Source organism: Brienomyrus brachyistius, chromosome 22, assembly GCF_023856365.1.
Source record: "Brienomyrus brachyistius isolate T26 chromosome 22, BBRACH_0.4, whole genome shotgun sequence".
NCBI lineage: Eukaryota > Metazoa > Chordata > Actinopteri > Osteoglossiformes > Mormyridae > Brienomyrus > Brienomyrus brachyistius.
This window is the reverse complement of record NC_064554.1, coordinates 9934913-9957472: the sequence shown is the minus strand read 5'-3', so window position 1 is coordinate 9957472 and position 22560 is coordinate 9934913. Positions and strand designations below refer to the sequence as shown.

Here is a 22560-nt window from a genome sequence, read left to right as displayed (position 1 = left end):
CTAATTAAGTGCATTTGTATGCTCTCCCATCTCTTTCTGCAAAGTAAAATTCATGATTGACATAAATGTTTTTGCCTTTGTTCGGACAGCTCAAAGAGCAGAATGACATTACTCTGGGATGGACGGGTGTAAACAGAGATTTTATTTTATGGGGATGGAGACAGCAGAAGGAAATGAAGTCATGAGACGGAAGAGACGAGACATGGGGGAAACCAAAGAGGACCCTGAAATGGACAATAGCAAAATAAGGAATCAGGCCTAAGACCTCTGCATAGCTACATTCAGATCCTTACTGAGGACAGAACCTAAGACCTCTGCATAGCTACATTCAGATCCTTACTGAGGACAGAACCTAAGACCTCTGCATAGCCACATTCAGATCCTTACTGAGGACAGAACCTAAGACCTCTGCATAGCCACATTCAGATCCTTACTGAGGACAGAACCTAAGACCTCTGCTTAGCCACATTCAGATCCTTACTGAGGACAGAACCTAAGACCTCTGCATAGCCACATTCAGATCCTTACTGAGGACAGAACCTAAGACCTCTGCTTAAACAACGTTCCACTACAACTTGTCCAGCACATACATGCCCAGCCCTGCATGTACTCCCACTGTATAGCTTACATATGCATGTATGTACAGTATGTTGACATTCATCTGACTCTTTGCACAATCACCTGTCAATACACTACTAACTACACACTGTTTGTGGTTATGAGTATTGATTATTGTCTAAAGTTTTGTCTCTTAATACATCTTCTGGTAGCAAAGTTTTAGGCAACCAAGTAGTTTCCCCCTGGGTACAATTTTGACCGGCAAAGCAGAACTTTCCATTCTTAATATAAGCTATGGCACATTTAATGTCAACATGCCCGGGGGGTTAGGGTAGCCAGCTGACCTTGGACCCCCAGAGGTTTTTTTTCCCCTACATGGTAGTTTGTGGTTCCTCTCCACTGTTGTCAGTTGGCTTTCTTTCTAGCATTTCTCTTTCCTTTTCCTTGTTCTGCACTGTCTTAATGGGGTAATAAGGTATAACAGCACACACATGTGAAGCACCTTGGGGTGACTCTTGTGGAAAGCACTACATAAAAAATGTAATTGAATTAATGTGTTAGTGCTTTCTTTTTAATTTTACTTTTTGTATTTTTTCTTTGTTGTCCACCCTTAATAATTTACGCCCGGTTTGCCCAATTCAGATCTGGTTTGAAACACAGCTTGCAATTTTCCCTACTCAGACACACCTACTACAGCTCATATTTAACTTATTAAGATGCGTCTGAGCAGGAAAACTGTCGCAAACTTTGAACTGAGCAGACCCAATTTAAACAAATAGCAAACGTTAGGCTGTATCGTACTGTGTGGGGTAAAACGATATTCAAAACGCAGGCACAATTCTCTCGATGACTGCATAAATGTACTCAATACATGATTTGAGGCTTTGGATCCAATAGCATGTTTTTATCAAGTTATTTCTTTGCAACAACCCTAATAAATAATATGCATTATAAAAATGCTCCAGACTTTTATTTTGACAGGCGCGGTTCTGTCGATAAGCGGAACTTGTATGTTGACTCTCCGGAAGTTATGTGTGCAAAGCGAGGATGTTACGGCTGTAAGTGGCGTGGCTGCCTGAAATGTGGTGTTTAGTCCTGTAAGCGTAGTGTCACTGGTAATCGGATACTTTCTTACATGTCCTCTGATTGCACTTTAATGTTGTAGTTTACTACATTTGGATAAACTGACTTGTTTGAGGAAGCAATATAGTCGTGACCAATCTATAATAAAACAGTAAAACATTATTTGCGATTGAGAAATAATATTAGAATCGTCATTCATAAATACACCACGGGGTCAATCAAAAGTTGGAGTACACCTGCTTGAAACCTTAACGATGTTTTAGACTGAACACACTTTTCTTTTAACGAGTGACAGTATTTAAAAATGTAATCAGCGAAGATGATGAGAGCAGTTCTGCGACTATTTCCCACTCTCATGCATGTAAGAGGCAGTGTCGTGATCTTTACTAAATCCATAACATAGCATACGTAAAGGCTTGTCATTCCAACGGGATTAAGACTAGTTGGACAGTCCGTTCATTACGAAGGTAATCTGTAGTTAAACAATTAAAAACCTGGTTTCAACAAATGTACTCAAACGTTTGAATGATACTGTAAATATGTAAAAGAAATAAGTCGATAAACTAAACTTGCTAGTTTGAATAGGACCTACATCAGGAGTCGGGAACCTTTTTATATAGAAGTGCCATTATTTATTAGCAACTATTTTTCGTTTCGTTTTCTTTGAGAGCCAGAGGCAAACTCTTCTGTCTCTACTGGAAGGAACGGTAGTCTTAATGTATTTTAGTCTTTTGGACGTGTTTTTCCCGAGCCTTATGAGCTGCCTTCCAACTGACGAAAAGGAGGGAAATGTGTGATTTTGTTAGTTCGCCTCACATCGACCCGTCGACAACGAGCCGCCTGAGATTAAGACCGTCAATTTCTTTATTACAATTCGTAAATAATTGCTGCCATATCAGTTTTACGATTAATTGACACAACATTATTACTTTTAGCTGCTTATTTATTTTGTTTAAAAAATTCTCAGCTCCAATTCATCCTCAAGCCACAGGTTCCCAACCCTACCCACATATATCTCCATAGATCACTTCCTGCAAACATTAGGGTTTCTCAGTATCTTTTTTTAAGTAACATTATTGAATGACAGTATGTAAAATGTATGAATGTAGAATAATGGCACTTGATGTGCTTTTTAGCTACTCACCGGTGCCACTTATCGCTTGGTGTGTGCCGACACTGAGACTGAGACTTTGTCTCCTCACATCTTGCAGGCCCTACGGATCATGGCCAGTGTGTGGAAGGAGATCCGAGCAGCTCTGCCTCCAACCGAGGCAGACTTTCCTCTGCACTTCAGTGAGAAGGTGGAGCGCAGTGTGGTGAAGGTGCTGGAGCAGGCCAGGCTGCAGCTCTACGGCACCGGGAGCACCTATCTCCTTCAGCACACCGCCCAGACCATCTTGGACTTCTCTTGGGAGAGGCTCAACATCGGGACCTGGAGGGATGTGGACAAGGAGTGGCGGAGGGTGTACGCCTACGGCTGCCTGTTCAAGGTGGCGGCACTGTGCTGTGCGGAGCCCGGCGAGGCGGAGGTCTGCGAGGCCATCAGGACGTGCGACATGGGTCTGCTGATGGGGGCCTCCATCATGGAGGACGTGCTTCAGACGATGGTGGTGATCTTGCAGCGCAGGCTGAGGCGGGGGTGTTCAGAGCAGGCAAACGCTGCCGAGGGGCCCAGTGCAAAGGTGCGTCCTGATTGGCACATTTTCTTATGGACGTCCTTAATGTTTGGACATGCGCAGGTCAGTCATTTGCTGCTTTTTTCAATGCACTCGGCCACCTAGTTACAGTAGGTGCCTCTCCACAGCAGGTGCACCTATAGCTGGTAAAGGTTAGTTACTCATTTTTTCCCCCAGAAGCAGTTAGGTTGGTGAGTTATGTGTTTTGACAAGCCTTTCTGTATGCCACTGTTGTACTGAGTGTTGTTTTTTTCACTTGTAGACTTCACTCTAGCTTTGATGAGTTTGGTTTTTGTCTGATCTCTCATTACAAAGTGCTCCTTAGTCACAAAACTGCCTCCAAATGAATCTTCTTATGATCATCACACCATTCTATGAACCCTGCAGTGTGTAAGTCCCCTGGATGCCTGTTTGAGATGCTGGAACCTCCTGCTCCTTTGGCACTAAACTATCATACCAAATTAATAGTCACAAGTCTTGGCTGTTCTAAGGCTTAGCCACTCAATAAGTGAACCTCTCCCCCCTCAGGGCCTGTATATGTTCAGTTGCAGCCGAATGATAATAATAATTGATACTTTTATTGTTCCCTTTGGGAAATTGTCTCTTATTACGCCTCCCTGAACTTGCTCTCTGTAGAGTAAGTTGTCCGCAAAGGGCTGCCACCCGTAGTGGCGCCCAAGGAGGGGGGGGTTAAGGGCCTTGCTCAAGGATGTGCAGACGTGCTGAGGCTGGGTTTGAACCAGTGACCTTCTGAACACAGGCTTAGCCCACTGAGCGACACGCTGCCCCCATGATTCAGGAGGAGTGGGCTTTCTGCATTGATGAGCAGGTGCACCTACTAAAGTGGATGATGATTGTGTCACAAGGCTTCTTTTGAAGATCTTCTCTTGAAGATCTAATGGAAATGAGTCTGTACATTCACATTTAGTTTTTCCAGTCCTGTGCATCAGCGGAACTCTTCACATATGAGCCATATTCTTTAGAAATAGTTTTGCAGTGTTTCTATTCTCTAATGTCATTGTAATTTCAGAAAAGTGTGTGTTCAAGTAGTGATTCTTACAAAGGTCTTTCGAATGCCTTTTACATGTTTTAATGGACATGCATTTATCCATCATCTCATGATTTTTCATATCTTGCCTACAGATGTGATAGTTTCCTTGAAAGATTGTGGGAGGGCATTCTACCGCTTAGAAATGACCTTGTTACTGGATTCATTTCAGACATGCATATGGTAGATTGCAGATCTTTCATATGTCTATAACAGAGACTGAAGGAGAGCTGCGTTCTTGTACCTGCAATCAGTCCGGCTAAGGAAGTCCCCAGGACAAAGTGTCTGCCTTTAGATCGCTTCCGGGTGGATTACCTGACTCAGCAGAAGCCAGTGATCTTAGAGGGCGCCATAGACCACTGGCCTGCATTTAATGACCACAAATGGAGGTAAGGCTTTACCGTAGAGTTAGACAGGAGTGTTTGTCATGGCAGATTGTGACGTGGGACATAGACTACTGACCTATTTATGTGGAGGGACATAGAATGGGCCGCACAGGAATAACACAATGACTAGCCAATAGGAAGGGCTTGGACCTGTTGAGCTACTTTGGGCTTGTTGGTGTGTCTTCCCCTGACTCCACCCCTAGATGGCCCCGCCTTTCCCTACGCTTTATAAGATGGGTGCCCAGTAGGTGTAGTAATGTATGGACTCTCTTTCTGTATCATGAAGACAGAAATCAGAACAAGTCTTACGAGTCATGCATCAGCATGGCCATCAAATTATCATTTATTAATTTTTACTATTCTTTCCAAAGAGTAGAGTACAGGGATGGAAAAGTGATCGGACGACAACAGCAGTAACAGAATGATGCTATAAAAATAATATTTAGAATAAATATCTACTTGTTGAGCTTCAGGGCATATCCAGATATCCAGACAGGGCAGTGCAGAGCCGATGTGAGAGAAAGGGCGGGTTAGCTGTGAATTCGAGTCACTCCCCTCCCCTGAAATTCCCACAAGTGAGACTGCGATATTTGGAAAAAAAAATAACAAAATTGTTACATTCCAGAACGTAAAGAGGAAGGTGTGTGTGGTATTGTGGTGGTTGGATGTTGTCAGTTATGTTTGTTTCAGGTTGCGATGGGGAAACCGGAACTTGGATCGGCCAATCCGGTGGGATAGTTTTCACAAGGTGGGCGGGGTTTCCTGTGTATCGGCAACCCGGCCAATACATTTGGCGGCAACCGGCTTTCGCATGCTATCGTCCTTGTATCTTCTGCTTATAGAACCTGTATTTTTCCTAACCCAGTAATATCCCTCTGCCATTACCGCTCCGTCTGGACACGTGTGAATGCCTAATGACATCTTAAGGTTCTGGAGGAAAGTTTAGATCTCTGCACACCTACACCCACTCGTAAGAAGCCTTTGTTAAACACCTGAAATAAATAAATACCTGAAATAAACTATAGGCAAATTGAACTTTATAATATACCAGCAGTGTGTGAAATTAGTTGGTGGTGTTGCCGTGAGACACAATGCAGTGCCAACAAATACAATGTGACAGTTGCATAAGCGCACAATATATCGCGCAGCCCTAATCAACTATTTTGGTAGTCAAAACTTTCTATAGTGAGCCTTTCCTGCAGTAGGCAGTATAACAATCAGCTTGTAGACATAATTGGCAGATAATTGGGTATATAAGTTTTCTAACCACTTACCTAGCACTTGTGGTAGTAATAGGTAATATAGTAAAATAACAGTATAAGAGAAACGTTTTTGTGTTACTGCATAATCCTTTAAATGTTTCAGCTGATACTAGGGTCTTAAATGTAGCATTAGAACTGAAAATTTGAAAGGAAAACCTTTGGACTTCACAGAAGCCCACAATACCTTTGGACTTCACAGAACCCTACAACACCTTTGGACTTCACAGAAGCCCACAATACTTTGGACTTCACAGAAGCCCACAATACCTTTGGACTTCACAGAACCCTACAACACCTTTGGACTTCACAGAAGCCCACAATACCTTTGGACTTCACAAAACCCTACAACACCTTTGGACTTCACAGAAGCCCACAATACTTTTGGACTTCACAGAAGCCCACAATACCTTTGGACTTCACAGAAGCCCACAATACCTTTGGACTTCACAGAACCCTACAACACCTTTGGACTTCACAGAAGCCCACAATACCTTTGGACTTCACAGAAGCCCACAATACTTTTGGACTTCACAGAAGCCCACAATACTTTTGGACTTCACAGAAGCCCACAATACCTTTGGACTTCACAGAACCCTACAACGCCTTTGGACTTCACAGAAGCCCACAATACCTCACCATTCTAAATATATTCTAAATAAATAACTAGATCACTGTACTTACTGTACTGCACATATTGTATTTATTCCAACATTCCTTGAACTGAAATGCACACTTGTTCTTTCTGTACATTTATCAACCACGCGAGCACGCTGTATATGTAAACCAGACTGTATGCAATCATTGTAATCTATACATGTACTGTATGTACCAATTCCCTGTTTGTGTGGCCATACTTAGCCAGTACCCCTGACTTTGAGTCTGAATCTGTCTCTCAGCATAGAGTACCTGCGCAAGGTAGCAGGCTGTCGGACTGTCCCGGTTGAAGTGGGCTCCCGTTACACAGATGAGGACTGGTCACAGAAGCTCATCACCGTAAGCGCCTTCATAGACCGCTACATACTTGGAAAGGTAGGCTCAACTTAAATCCAGATAGAAATTTTGTGCCCACACCCTTGCAAGACCGACCTGAGAGAAGCATCTTTCTCATTCTCAGGAGGAAGGAGATGGTGTCGGGTACCTGGCCCAGCATCAGCTCTTCGATCAGGTTTGACTCTCCCAACTGAGTAATTGCATAATGACACTATGAAGTTCCTCCCCATTTTTTGGGACGACTCATTTTAATGAAGACATTCGTCATTCTGTAACTGGAATCCAGCTCGAGATTATCAGTCACAAACAAACATTATTCCTCGGGCTATCTAAGATCTGTTGTCTCCAGGGTCTTCTACAACTTTCCATTAGGGGTAATATCAGGCTTCCATCATTCTACAAATTCACTCTGATATAAACGCCCAGCTGAAAGCTCATCCAGAATTTTTTTTTTAAAACAGTCGACGTTTAAAATACACAGTCATCCACTTCATAGCCACAATTTCCCGTGAGGGCGGCAGAGGCTTTGAGCAGCAGCAGTACCACGCCTGCAGAGCTGACAGAAGCTCTCAGGACTGCCTGCTTCTTGCATGTATACTGGGCTTGTGCCGTTTCCATTTTGGCCAAACTCTGAAGCACTTAATTTCCCTTGGAAAAACTCTTAGTCTAGCTTAAACACACAAACATATATAAGACGAATCCACAACTCAACTGTAACTTTACAATAATATCTCTGCAGTGCTGGACAAGCATCGTCTTATGACGAATATGCTGGTCTATCGCAGAGCACGTATGCAAACAGTCAAAGACTATGGGTAACTCAGAGTCAAATAAGTTCTTGTCTGTGAACTGTGGGAGGAAACCCATCCAAACAAAGCCAGAACATACCACACACACAGGGCCAGAGGTCAAAGACTAATGGCTGTAAGTCATTTTAAGATCCCGGAATTGAAGGCTGATATCAGTATCCCTGACTACTGCTGCCTGGGGGAGGGAGATGAGGATGACATCACAATCAACGCCTGGTTTGGCCCGGCGGGGACCATCTCCCCTCTACACCACGATCCCCAGCACAACCTTCTGGCTCAGGTTGGACTAACGTCTGGATACAACGGAAGCAATACAGCGCATTAGCCGGATCTCACTGGCTACCTCTTTCCACCCCCTATGACAGGTGGTGGGAAGCAAGTACATCCGGCTCTACTCTCCAGAGGACAGCAGGAAGCTGTACGCCCATCAGTCTCAGCTACTGCACAACACCAGCCAGGTACGTGGGACTCTGGACCGCATCACCATTTATCACTCTCCCGTGTCAGTGTGACCGCGTTCCATATCACATCTCATATTACTCTCCCGCATTACTGTCTCGTATCACCATCCTTTATCACTGTCCAAAATGACATGTCCCACAATGTGCTTCATATAACCGCTTCCAACATCATGCCTTTTATCACCACATCCCATATCACCATGTCCCAAATCATGCCTCAAATGACCGTGTCCCATATCACTGCATCCCACAACACAACTGTTTCCTACACCACATCCCATATCACTATGTCCCACATCAGTCATGTTTTCCTAGCTCATCAAACCATTCCATTTTTTATAAGATCATTATCAAGATGATAGTTACGTTACTGGTCCCTGTGGGGTTGAATTTTGCGTTGGACCCCTAATAAAGAACAGTAAGTAAAATAGACAAATATTTTAAGGACTATCTGTAATATGCAGAAATTAGAACATGCAGTGCATACCAGTAACCTCCATCATTATTCCATACAACAGTTGCTGTTTCTTCATTTCCTGTTGTCATTGTACTAAGTTAGTGCTTTTCTCTCTCATTTGTAACTGCACCTCATGCAGCTCATGTGAAAGAATTCCCCCCTGGGATCAATAAATCATGTTATCTTTGTTAACGGGCTACCCAATGGTCTCCCCATGCCCAGGTGGACGTGGAGAGCCCGGATAATGGCCGCTTCCCGCTGTTTGGAGAGGTCCCCTACCAAGAGTGCCTGCTGCAGCCAGGGGACATGCTCTTCATCCCTGCTCGTCACTGGCACTACGTGCGTTCCCTCCAGCTCAGCTTCTCTGTCAGCTTTTGGTGGTCCTGACATCAAGTGCAATCCAAGCTTCTGGGTAAACGTCTGAAGCTGTGAATTCCAGGAACACTTTTAGAAGTCAGTTTCTTTGCACAATATGTATTTTTTTCTTAAAATTTCCAGCTCCAGCTGGAGTACATACATAATGTCTGCTTGTTTATTTGGTTGAACTTTTATCACTTCTAGCAACATTTTTCGTCAGATTAGCACACCACTGTTTGTGGCCCAAACCATCAGCAGCAGGCCATTGCAGAACATCAGAAGTTGAACAGTTCATCTGATGGCTTTATGGGGAAGTGGGAAAGTTGCTCACAGATCTAGCGAACAGCAACATGCATCTACAAGAAGCCTCCCATGCTTCAGAAAAGGAGTGTTTGTGGTAACTGTAGAATAACCCAGGAAAGCCTCATGCAAAGTGCTGGAAATTTAACAAGTGTGTAACCCAATATAAATATTCCATACTCAGATTAGCAATTCGACACATTTAAATAATCCACTGAACTACAAGAAATGTTTATGCAAACAGCCTTTTATTAAAACCAAGCTTTAAAAAAAGTACAGTTAAATTTCGAAAATACAAAACCGTGCAAAGGGAACGTCGAGAAAGTCTTCTTCATATATTTGCTTGTCTAGACAGACACCCTGTGGAACACTTCCAATCTTTATCTGGAATCAGTGAGGAACTAATATTTACAAATGAAAAATGGACAGGTTCAGACATGATAACCATGAGCTAATGATAAAATAACAAAGTTGGTGTTAGATTTGCAGGAGATGAACGTGAAGCGCTATCTTCTTCGACGAGAATGCGAAGTTGAAGGAGTTGGAGTAGTGTTCTCCATCTCCGAAGGTACCTGAGATGTATTCCTGATCTCTGAATCACAAGCACACCTCAAAGTCAATCCTCAGAAGTAACTACAGTTATTTCTAGTAATGATGCAGAATTTTGTCCAAATAAACATTTTACAATACTTAAGCCTAATTTTTAACTAGCACTAGCAGCACTCATGCAAAAACAGTAGACTCTTATCTAACATATGTAAAGAAAATCTTGGAAAGGGACAGTCATCAAAATTGCACAGCTTACTAAATTATGTTGCCAGTGATACAGTGAAAATGTTTTCGTGAAACTTATTGGTGGTCTCAGCCCAGTGGAATATCAGGGTGCCTGCCATGTGCTGATTGCATGTGCATAACGTGATGTCGACATTAACATATGCATGATATGTACAAACCAGCTCACTGTAAATATCGATATTGTCATCAGCCCTTAATTTCTTTATCAGTCAGACACTAATACCAACATGCTTAGCCCTTCTAAAGAGTCACATTAACCACAAATTCAGCATTACACAGTATTATGTGGCCTTTTTGCCTCTGCATGATCATTTATTTTTCTAGAAGTAACCACTGAAAAATTAATAAAGGACCGATCTAGTGTGTAAAATCTCATGACTACAACTAAGGGACATGCTGAATGTTAGACTGGCACTAAATTCATGCTTTCTTTCTTTAATTGTGACCCTTGATCGAATCATCTCTGCTTTCCCGAACAACGTGCACTAGGTCAGGGCCCTAGGCAGCGGAACGGTGTGCTTACCTGGGATCTCATGGGGCCAGAACTCATTACAAACTGGGCACTGAGGATCACTGCGGCCTTTGAAGTATTTCGCAACACAGGGAATGTGCATCTTGATCGCACAGGACGTGTTGTCACACATCTGACTCTGGAGGGCATGAAGGGACACAGCACAATACCGTCAGATGCCCCTCCTGACTGTGAATGTGCTGGCAGACATGCAGCGGCAGTCCTTACCTCTCACTCTGTTCTCACAAGCACTGTGCCTAAGGTTCCCACCGAACACTGCCAGCTCATCCTAATTCTCATTTTTCCCAATAATTTTCCAACACATGACTTCTAGTCAGTCGAATCGTTTTGAAATGGTTTTAAACAGTATTTCTACATGCGGGATAATCAGAATAGGTCTACCCTATAGTATAAGGAAACATTTAGTATAAGCCTATTAACCAGGAAAATATCAGTAGGCTAAACATCACATAGTGATGGATTTCAGCAGCAACACATGAGGGAATGGGGACTGTCCAATTAATATTCAGTAGCGATGTCTCTGAAATGTTGTGCCAGACAGCAAATGATCTCGGAGATTTTGACAATCTATTTTAAAGCATCGCAGGGACATCGTGCCGACGCATGTGACAGTACGAGACAATACAACTGTCAGATTCTATTTATCATTCATCTCCCCTCCATAGGGTCAGATGACATTTTCCATAATAGAATATTAGGGGCAAAGGCTGCATTTGTCCATTCACATTGTCATGCAAGATAAGAGTAACAAGTAACAAACCCATTTAAATTTTAGTACTTCTAATTGCTATTTTCATTTGAAAAGGTAATTACATCACTTACAACCGTGTTATAGTAAGAAATTACTACCAATACGGTACATGAGTGACAAGAATTTTCATTTAATTGGATTATCTACATGAGGGGGGGGGTGGTTCTGCCGTATAAAACACCTGGATATAAAATTCAAGTTAAAACAATCAGCTGTTTACCTGAAAAACTACATTGTGACATATGGCACATGTCTTCACCATGTCTTGGTAGATCTTCTGAATGTACTGCTCCATCTCCATAATACAGCGGGTACTCAGGGTGTATTCGCCATGTTTCTAGGGCCGTAAGTGAAACACACACTTATTCCCTAAAACACACAGATGCTTAAAATGAGCAGCGCATCACGGCAGATGAGGAGTGCTGATCTCACTGAGGTTAGTACCTCATTCAGCCACTAATCCTTAAAATGAGCAGCGCGTCACGGCAGATGAGGACTACTGCTCTCACTGAGGTTAGTACCTCATTCAGCCACTAATCCTTAAAATGAGCAGAGCATCACGGCAGATGAGGACTACTGCTCTCACTGAGGTTAGTACCTCATTCAGTCACTAATCCTTAAAATGAGCAGCGCATCATGGCAGATGAGGACTGCTGCTCTCACTGAGGTTAGTACCTCATTCAGCCACTAATCCTTAAAATGAGCAGCGCATCACGGCAGATGAGGAGTGCTGCTCTCACTGAGGTTAGTACCTCATTCAGCCACTAATCCTTAAAATGAGCAGCACGTCACGGCAGATGAGGACTACTGCTCTCACTGAGGTTAGTACCTCATTCAGCCACTAATCCTTAAAATGAGCAGAGCATCACGGCAGATGAGGACTACTGCTCTCACTGAGGTTAGTACCTCATTCAGTCACTAATCCTTAAAATGAGCAGCGCATCACGGCAGATGAGGACTACTGCTCTCATTGCGGTTAGTACCTCATTCAGCCACTAATCCTTAAAATGAGCAGAGCATCACGGCAGATGAGGACTACTGCTCTCATTGCGGTTAGTACCTCATTCAGCCACTTATCCCGCACCAGCCTAGTGAGGAGCAACTCAGTCTCCTTCTTCTTCATCTTCCTGGTGTTCAGGCTGTCGGCACAGTTTAGGATGTCAGTAGAGGAGGCCCTTCCACTCTCAGAGTCCACAATCAGGTCCATCTGTATGTGGGAGGCGGCGTCCACAAACAGTACAAGGCAATTATATTAAATTGTTTGCTGGAGTTCTCATCCAAAAGGGAACTACAAGGTTAATGCAGCAAAGGTGAACAATTATATTACAGATGGAAGAAATGGGTTGTGATCATGTGTACAGGGTTACATGTAAGAGAGTGTGGAGATCCGAGGCTGAGCTGTCTGAAGGGCAGAGCTGCCTGCTCTTCAGCCGACATCGAGGGAGGCCCTGACTATTTTATTGCTTTAATTTATTTGTTATTTTATTATTTAATTTATTCATCCGAAATAAGGTACAAATGAGACAGCTGGGGAAGAAGATTCCTGGAGCAAATGGGGTCTTGCTTAAAATGGTGATGTCACCCTGCCAATCGTAGGATTTGAACCAATGGCCTTCCAATCACATGTACAATGTCCTAACCCACAGAGCCAAGACCCCCCCCCCCAGCAAACAACAGACAAACATGACCCAGCGGATAACAAGCGGGAAAAATAACCAGAATCTGCACTCACCGTTTTTCTAAAGAGCTCAAGCTCATTGTCGGCATAATCAGAAGACATCCTGGTTATATCTGTCTCAGCCATATTCACCTAAGGAGAAAGACACCATTGCTGTCAGAGTAGATGGGGCTCAGACACTATGCAGTACAGCTTTATTTACTGTTAAATGCCATCGGTAAGTGTCACTGAGGCTTTGGTAATGTTAGCCAAGCCTCTGAAGCGTATTTGAACCGAATTAAATACTACTAATAAACAATAACTATCAAATTCAAATAAGGAAGCGAAACCCAATCTGACACACCAAGAGCTATATAGCAAACAGACTAGCATTTCTATCACAAATTCCCAACCGAGCCTTGGACAGAGATTTGTGAACAAATATAAAATACGATGGAAGGACATAAAACATGCTGAAGGCTCACATTTAGAAGTACATTTCTGAACAAAACGTGAATCGCAATTCTTTTGCTTATAACTGAGATCATGATTCTCTGCAACAAATTTTCTTATTAAATTTAAATGTTTATTGCATTCATATGAACGGCTCTTAAGAAATCATTCTGACAGGCAAATGCCCACCCACCGCAACTAACCAAGGCATAATACTGAACACCATCTTCTTCTGATACAGACTTCCGGATCTGCATGAACAGTGGTTCTAGATGAGAGTTGATGAGATCGATAAATTTGTCCAGTCCATCGCGTGCATAATGTGCTGCATTAGCAAAGAGTTAAGAGAGCACTGGTTCAGATCAAATATCATAAAAAAAAACACCCACACAATATTAAAAATCAAGGAAACTGATACTAATTTATACATTAATAATAAGATGCACATCTAAGAATATATCATATAACTACAACAAAATAGGTGAAACTGTATATTTGAACACACAAAAAATATTGCTTTATATCATATACTGTATGAGCACAGCTTTTAGATCCTAGCGGAGAGAGAATTAAGTAGCACATTAACCTGATTAGTGTATGCACAAAAAGAGTACACTAGTTTAAAAAGTGAGTTCTCATTCATTACAATCATGCCCCCTACTAAGCTTAGCCCCTTTTCATAAATCACCAGCGACGCTCCATCATTACACTATGACAGGGCTGCCAACTCACGCATCTGGCGTGACGCTTTCAGACACTCACGCAAGAAATCATTATTATTCCATTGTAAACCTAAAATTAGCTACATCAAAAGCGTTGGAGTAGTTTACAAACCCTACAGACTATTTACAGGGTAATAAAACTGCTACATACAAGTAAATGCGTGTGCATGTGTGTGCACACTTGAATGGAAAATCTCACTCCAGCCAGCTGACCCAGGCTGGAAACCCTGGTATATTACACACGCAGATGGCCCGAGACTGAAAGAGTGCGATGTGTTTTTTCTTACTATTGTGCACCTCGCAGCAATTTCGATGCAGTGCGACGGCTTTGGACCGGTCAATGATCCCATTACACATCAGGGACTGCAGGAACCTGCGATGACTGTCTGACGAAGGTCCAGCCATGACGCAGGCACACTTTCACGCCTCTAAAGAACTGCAACCGAAAAAACAGTATGAGACATTAAGGACGACTAGGTAAACTTACACTCAACATACAACATCCGAAGGTACACTACTGGAAATAACGGCCTACATGAAAGAGATGCATTTAGTATTTTAGCATCTACTGTGCTAAAAATGGCTTTTTAAAACAAATTTACCAACCGATGTAAATACCGCTATAGCGGTAGTTTCCAGTATATTAGCAAATCTCTAAAAATAAATCTTACCAAAACCAGTCCACGACTTTTGAAATTTTAAGAATTCAAAAACAGTAATGAATTCTCAGACTTACTGCTCGGTCTTCCTTGTGTAACTATAGTAAACGGTGGGACTAAACCTTCCATGTGCGCTACTGCCCCCTACAGATTTGGCTGACTACCTCTTCGCTACATATATTCAAACTGCGTCCCGGCAGTGCCGTGTAATATGTTCTCCAGTTATATGTTAGGAAATGGACAGATCCATGACCATCTGGTTGGTTACACAACACTAGCCTCTGTTCACAGGGGTTGATGAAAAAGTTATGTATTTGATACAATCAAACCTTAACAGGCGTTCCAGTAATACAAATAATACTCAGAATTATTTACAAACATAATTCTAAACCACAGTTTGTTGTGTAACTGTAAGGAAGTATGTCAGTGCATTCATTGTAACTTGAACATACTAACAAGAAAACAGAAATATTAATGTTTTGCATAATTAAGTGCAGTCTAATTCGGATAAATTCAACAATAAATGTTTGCCTTCCCTTTTTTCCGCTTATGTTCATAATTTTGAACATTGGCCTATTTGCGCAAAACCATCTAAGTAAATGAGTTTGAGTCGAAATTATGTAATCACAATTCAATATGTTTATGTTAAAAACTATTTCCATTTAAACCACGTTGACGCAGCCCACTATGACTGACAATAAGCACAAAACGCCTTTCGATCAGGACCGATCTATCCCCAACTTTGCATGGCTTTATACAGCTTCATTTTAAAGGTCCTTGCATTTTAGCTAAGAAAAAAAAATATCTATAATATCTATTCATCTACTATTCAGTTATTTAAATGCTTATAAACACAGCTGTCAAAGTAGCATGGCAAGATATAATTATTTATAGATATCGCTGCTGCTCTGGGTTACCTTGAAACAATATATGATACAGTATACGCCCAAGGGACAAAGGGTATTGACAAACGTGCAGTAGGAATGAAGTTTACGAATTGTATTTTATTATTTATTTGTTTTTGATTGCAGGTTATACAGACCCAAACTGAGCTGATAGACTGTTTCTTTTCATTCCCATGTAAATTAAGCGTCACATCTTTGTTAAAGATTTAAATCGGTGCTTATATTAAGGAAAAAAGTACACAAACTTCGTGCTAACACTAACCATGCATAGTGCGTCCCCTCGTAGTGGTAATTGGCAATTGCCCTGCTTCACAGCTTTTGTGTTCCTCCGTCGAAATCCATGCGGATTCTGTATATGCATCCTGCTCTCCCTTCTCCTAGCTGTGCCTGCAGGGCATGGATGTGTCATGAGCACGATTTCTGAACATGAGCTGGTCTTACTGAATCATAAGCACAATACTAATAGGAAAATACGTCATAGTAACTCCGAAATAATGTTGTAAAAGTCTTTAAAAAGCACCCTTGATTGAGGTCGGTTTGATTGTAATTAACGTATTACAGCTTTAATAACGGCAAGACACTATGGGTGTATTAAAACTATTTTTGTTAGTAGTTACTGCTGGAATTGTAGCGTACTACCAGGTCCTCTGGCTTTTCTTTACATTTATTTTATTATCCCTGATCTTGTAACCTCCATGTGTGCTTCATGGGCGTCAACCTTGTGAATCAGAGATTCCCGTAATGGCCCAGGATCCTCCCACCATCTCAGCGCAATGCTCGCTGAACTTCAGTGGAACTTCAAGATGTTGCGTGTAAAGCGCTCCGTGAACAAGCTGCGGAAATCATAAATTATGTATATTTCGTCGCGACGCATTTGAAATGTAGGTGATTGTTTTATGTAGGCTCAACAAAACCACTTAAGTTTAGTAAAATAAAAAAAGTGTTCTTATCCTGTCTGGATTTAAAGCAATGAAATATAAATATAGAATAATTATTATTTGCGGTATGCTTCGAACCTGTCTGACGATATTGTGTTCTTAGATATGTTAACTTTTCTCATTTTCCGAAGTAATTTTTAAAGATGTGAAATATATCTTAGAAACCATAGTTATTTTTTACAGGAAACATTTTTTTCTGGGAAATGGAGTTTCGTAATTCCAGCGTTTTCGTCCTTGAACAGATATGCAATCGAGAGTGGTTATGTTAAGGATCTAACTACGCCACATTTTGTTTGTCTACCGCATTTTACTTGGGTTCAAAGACAGATATCAATATGTCCGGGACGAGTTTATTAGTTGTGTTATTCTTCGTGGGATTTATTTCCACATTTTCTTCTGGTAAGTTAATAAACTGCTCATTATTATTATTATTATTATTATTATTATTATTACTACTATCATTATTATTTGTTGTTGTTTATTTTCTTTCATCTGCATAGATTACCATGTGTTTTTGCTATGCATAAGTGTTTTTAAATGTATTAGTGTTTTTTACCCTCCTTTCTCAATGCAGTATCGCAGTAGTTTTATTTTCGGTTTACGTATTTAAGTCGTGCACCATTTCAAGTGTAGTTGTCTTGAAGACTGCCTGAAACAATCGGAACACTTTGTGGTTACTAATATAGGGGGGAAAACAAGTCATGTTTAGTTTTGTTTCATATGATTTTGTGATTGTGACGGTGAAGGGTTCCCGTTTGAAATGGCCTTTTATTTTATATGCTTGGACCCTGTCGCTCACATAATTATTAAGAGGCGAAATAAGCTGTCATTCACCAGCCACGCATAAAAATATGGATTAAAATTCATAAAAAAATATAGGTCATATTTTATTCTCTAGTTATTTGTGATGTTTTCCTTCTGCTGTGTTCCAGTTATAGTCAGTTCATTCTCATGACAACAACAAGCACAATAATAATAATAATATTAATAATAAATATCTGAGCTAGGGAAATGACGTTTTGACCGATTTTCATTTTGTTCTTGCAACAGAATCTCCTCTTTCATGCAAAAATGACTTTATAACAACAATGAATTGCATACTGGATTCCCCCAGAAGCTCAAACTGTAGCATATATACCGCTGAATTTCAAAGTTCGACATCATCTGGGTGAGTTTTACAAGACAAATTTGGCTTGTTTTCAGAGATTTTCAAAATGTTTTCAACATTTTGCAGAGTAAGAACATGGTGCCACTGTGACGGCATGCTTCCAGGCATATGAGTTTAATTCCCACCCTTGTCCCTCTGTGGAAACCCCCCTGGACTAGGATGGCCCCTGACCTGTGTACTGTATCTCCTTTAGTAGCCTCCAGGCTCACTGTTAGGCTGTACTGGATAAGAGGCTGGAAAAAACACCCACTCATCTTTAAGCGCCATCACTGGCATGGTGCCAGTCCATCGCAGGGCATGTATTGACATTCATACTCCACAGACAAATTAGAGAAACCTCTCGGTCTAACTGCACGTTTTTGGACTGTGCAAGGAAAGTTCATGTCAAGGCTAACATGCAAACTCCACACAGAGCAGCTTTGAAATTGAAACAGGTCTCAGGCAACAACGCGACACACTGCAACGGCTAGACCGGCCTGTCTAGACAAACCTGTAACTTTTTTAATTATTCATCTCAAATTGCAGCCTCTGTAGTTTTCCACTTTAAGTTTAAGAAACATTTTATATTTGAGTGTGTGTGCTTTGTTAGTATCTCTCACTCTGTTTCACATGCACCTAAAATTTGATCAAATCCATGTGTGTATTTTTTTTGTTCATATAGGAAAACTTACAAGTGTCCTTTCACGAGCGACATGGCTGGGTTATGTAGCTGCACGGTACAAATGCTACAGTTTATCTCCTTGGAAGTATACAGCTTGGATTTACTTGAAGGAAATACGTCAATTTATTCAACGGACATCACTCCATCATCTCACAGTGAGTTTGATCTGAAACCTGAGTGCTGTCATGCGATGAAAATTAAATTAAGCCAATTTTTGTTGCTGTTGTTGTCTTTGTGTTTCCTACATTTTTAAAAATGCTGTAAACATGACATAGCTGCCTGTTTTGCAGAATATTTCACCGATGTGGTATTTGATTGCGATATGTGATATTCCACCTAATGCTGTTTGTCATTATTAAATGTAAGGAATTGTAATGAACCGTAAAGTTAGAAAGGATGGTGTTACACGGTCAAGTCAACCATTTTAATGACTTACGACCATAAAATGTTTCACCCTGTCTTCTGCAGTCAAGCCAAATGCTCCTGAAATAATTTCAATTATCCGGCAAGAAAATGGGAATTATGATGTCATGTGGAAGTCAGGTTATACAAAGGAGTCATTTTTATCGGACTTCATACATGAGGTTTGCTACAAAAAGAAAGGAGAGGAAGACAAGGTAGGGCTGCTGAAGCCTTCTGCTTCCCAATGCTGACCCACAAATGCCACAGCTGAAGATACTCTTATTATTATTGATATTTTTTTAGAATATTCCACATTATTGTAATTCCACTGCAAAAAAATACACTGCTGTAAGTTGTTTCATAAGAGTACCACACTTGCGTGGATCTTAGATCCACAGTGATTCGTAATAGTCTTTTGCCCTTTATTACAAAAAAGTAGCATTTATGGACACTTGCATTAGCCCATGTAGCCATACCTGATTCTGCTGAGCGCTAAAACAGTTCGGCTAAATAAACAAATGTTAACTGACGCCCTTTTGCCGTAGAAAATGACCAATACCTCCCAGACAAATTTTGAGATACTAGGCAGCACGCTCGAGCAAGGCGCCGTTTATGTGGTGAAGGTGAGAATGTTTTCGCCTCTTTACGAAACTGAATTCAGCGACTGGAGTCAAGAGAAAGAGTGGACTGCACGTAAGTCAAGTGGAAACCAGGATCGGTGTATAGATTAATCACTTTATTGTGTTGTCTTTTCCTGTCTCTATTACTGCTTTAAAAATGTAGGATATTCTTTATGCCTGCTGCAGAATTAAGTATGTGTAAAACATGAGTGTTTTGTGAAATGTTCAGTAGCAGAAGCTAGCTATCTTTCTCACTGCTGTTGTAAAATGTGTGCAGCCTCCATAGCTTTGCCGGTCGAAAGGATTCTGGAAATCACCATCCCTATTCTGTGTGTGTCTCTCATCCTCATCCTCTCTTTTCTGTACTGGTGCCTGCTGAGGTAAGAATATGATGATCACGCCCTCCATCCCTTTGGTCATGCTATGTTGTTCTGCTTTGCATCTGAGAGAATGGCCGTTTCTGTGTACATGAGGTACGAATGATGTCTTTAGCAGCTAACCTCATGGTCATGGGTCAGGGCATGGGCTCTGAGGGTTGTGCCTGTGATTGGAAGGTTGCTGGCTCAAATCCCACAGTCAGCGTGTGTGTGTGTGTGTGTTTCGCATTGTGGAGTTATACGGGGTGCTTCGAAAATGAAGGAGTTCCTATGCATCTGTACATGTGCCCAGATAAAGTCTTATTGATACTTAAAGCTTTTCTTCTTTTCAATCCACAGGATAAAGGACAAGTGGTGGGATAAAATTCCTAACCCTTACAAAGCACACATTAAAAGCATGAATGTAGGGAAGCCAATGGTAAATTACCCTCTAAGCGCCTTGCCAAGAAAACAAGCATTGAGAAACTCAGTGATATCTTAACTGTGTCTGGTCTCAACAATATGAATGAATTGTCCCATACATTTCTGATGAGTTTTTTGACTTCTCACTACATTGTTCCTCCCAGATGCTTAAGCCTGAGACTGTGGACTTCAACCAGAAGTTTGACATCGCTGAAAAGCCAAGGTGAGACCCTTCCGAGTCCACATACAAATCTCTGGATGAGTTCTGCTGCAGATTCAGATATGCAAGACATATTTTATTATGCTGGCTTCCTTCACAAATCTAATTGAGCTTCTTATATTTCCACACCAGGAAAGCTCATCTGATTGTTGCTGGTGATAAGGAAGAAGACTTATATCCCAAGAATCTTCTGAACTCTGAAGGATCCTCACAATCAGACTATGCCCGTACCTACTCCATCCCCCAGGGGACCACTATTCCCGGAAACGTAATGCAAAATATTCTTGAGGAGGCTTTTAAGATTTTCGTCCCTAAAGCTTCTACGCCAGTTGTGTCTGACCTAGGAACCCATGGCTGCTACAAAAACGTAGATGTCACTCCAAGTAAGGAGAGTGATATCCGCTTGCCTAGAAACCTGTCTCCAAGCAGCCCTGAGGGTTCGGCGAGCTCCTGTGACTCACGATACAAAAACATCTCTTACTCTTGGGTTTCTTCACTTCGAGGGAGTAACAATCATGAGCTAGTGATGAATGAAAAGCCCTCACATCCCATCAAATCCCCAGTTGCTTGCACATTCATCGAGGACTATCACTCTAATGATAGTGAGGTTTTGAAGGTTCCGCCGGCGAATCTGTCAGGCTTTCTCTCACCCACTATTACCGGTGTCTTACCTCCACTCTTGCTCACAGACTCAGAGTATCAAGCCTGTGACAGCAGTGCTGTAACTACACCCCAAGATGCAGAAACTCCTTCCACCTGTTCGTCTAAGTTGGATGTTGAATTGGAGTTGCTGACTCCGCCTCCTCACTTGTGCAGAGCGGATGATGACTATCAGAGCTTTAATAATGCCATCAGTAATGGCAAAGGGGTAGGAACCGGTTCGTCTCCTGAGCCGCTCAGTGTGGATCAGATCACTGAAGATCTGTTAATCTGCAGCATAAACCCAGCATACGCTGGCCAGCCCACTAAGAGATGCAGTCTCGCTCCCTGTGAAGAGGGCTATAGTCCCCTCCAAGGCCTGTCCTCAGACTCCAGTAGACAACCTTTTGAAATCGATGGTACCGAGAATGGGCCAAAGGGGCACACATGGGCACTATCCCAATACCCCGAAAAGCATATCGTTACTACTCCCTCTGGCTTGCAGACAATGGAAAGTTGGCATGATCTACCTGTCCTGGAAATTGACAATTCTTATCACAGGGTATAAAGATCTATGAGGGCAAATTATGAACACTTCTGCGGATTTGTCCTAATGGGTCCCAGGACTGACTGGGGGTCCGGAGCCTATGAGTGTAAGGCAGGGAATAACCCAGGATGGGGCGCCAAGTCATTGTAGGGCATACACACACATTCACATCTCCCGACAATTTGGCGACTAAATTCACCTTAGTATCGTTTTGGGTGTTACGGGAAATGGGAGACCCTGGAGGAAACCCCACAACAGCACGGGGGGAACCTGCACGTTCCACACACATAGAGCTCCAACTGGTTACAGTTCTTGTATATATCTAAACAAGATGACAACCAGAATTCTGCACTGCATATTCATGTGATTTGAAATGCTTGTTTATGAAATTTTCAGTAATAGTTAATATCAATGGTCAGTAAAAAAAAGTGTAACAGGGTGTCATTGCAAACTTTATGATTATCAGACCTTTCTCCCAATAGCTGGCATGTGCTTGAGATGAAGTAGCATTTTATTGGTACGGTTAGTACTCAATGGAGAATATTCAATGAGTGCCTTATATTGCAGTCACCTTTTCGCTGGAAATTACTGAGTATGGGTGTAGAGTGATAAAAAGTGCTTTTTTATTGATTTAAGCAAAAACTTGCTTTCCTTTGCTTGTGTTTGATTTTCATACATGTGTACAGATGTCATTTTTATGGTCTAATAAACGTTGAACTTTCCTA

At 41.7% G+C, this 22560-nt stretch overlaps 3 protein-coding genes across 13 annotated transcripts; 2 read left to right on the top strand and 1 right to left on the bottom strand.

Moving 5' to 3' along the window:
• Positions 1-1447: 1447 nt before the first annotated feature.
• On the top strand, positions 1448-10557 carry kdm8 (lysine (K)-specific demethylase 8). 6 transcript variants are annotated; one of them, XM_048992401.1, is made up of 8 exons: positions 1531-1616; positions 2853-3323; positions 4582-4754; positions 6910-7042; positions 7128-7178; positions 7943-8092; positions 8178-8270; positions 8953-10557. In XM_048992401.1, exons 1-8 carry the CDS (start codon positions 1569-1571, stop codon positions 9115-9117), a joined length of 1284 nt encoding a protein of 427 aa, XP_048848358.1. In that variant the 5' UTR covers positions 1531-1568; the 3' UTR covers positions 9118-10557. The 6 variants fall into 6 exon arrangements, with proteins under 6 accessions (XP_048848359.1, XP_048848363.1, XP_048848358.1 ...); XM_048992403.1 differs by having other exon boundaries at positions 1575-1673; XM_048992404.1 differs by having other exon boundaries at positions 1576-1655.
• On the bottom strand, positions 9619-16263 carry nsmce1 (NSE1 homolog, SMC5-SMC6 complex component). Of its 4 annotated transcripts, none has more exons than XM_048992411.1 (8): positions 16124-16263; positions 14585-14733; positions 13779-13900; positions 13198-13275; positions 12526-12672; positions 11686-11802; positions 10706-10832; positions 9619-9979 (listed from the first exon to the last, which is right to left on the bottom strand). In XM_048992411.1, exons 2-8 carry the CDS (start codon positions 14700-14702, stop codon positions 9894-9896), a joined length of 795 nt encoding a protein of 264 aa, XP_048848368.1. In that variant the 5' UTR covers positions 14703-14733; positions 16124-16263; the 3' UTR covers positions 9619-9893. The 4 variants fall into 4 exon arrangements, with proteins under 4 accessions (XP_048848368.1, XP_048848370.1, XP_048848367.1 ...); XM_048992413.1 differs by lacking the exon at positions 16124-16263 and adding an exon at positions 15034-15119 and having other exon boundaries at positions 12550-12672; XM_048992410.1 differs by lacking the exon at positions 16124-16263 and adding an exon at positions 15034-15118.
• A 328-nt stretch (positions 16264-16591) lies between these two features.
• Positions 16592-22560, top strand: LOC125718502 (uncharacterized). Of its 3 annotated transcripts, none has more exons than XM_048992397.1 (10): positions 16592-16742; positions 17042-17198; positions 17850-17967; positions 18629-18783; positions 19097-19245; positions 19576-19723; positions 19928-20030; positions 20367-20445; positions 20594-20652; positions 20782-22560. In XM_048992397.1, exons 2-10 carry the CDS (start codon positions 17135-17137, stop codon positions 21854-21856), a joined length of 1950 nt encoding a protein of 649 aa, XP_048848354.1. In that variant the 5' UTR covers positions 16592-16742; positions 17042-17134; the 3' UTR covers positions 21857-22560. The 3 variants fall into 3 exon arrangements, with proteins under 3 accessions (XP_048848354.1, XP_048848353.1, XP_048848355.1); XM_048992396.1 differs by having other exon boundaries at positions 16606-16742; positions 16983-17198; XM_048992398.1 differs by having other exon boundaries at positions 16622-16742; positions 17127-17198.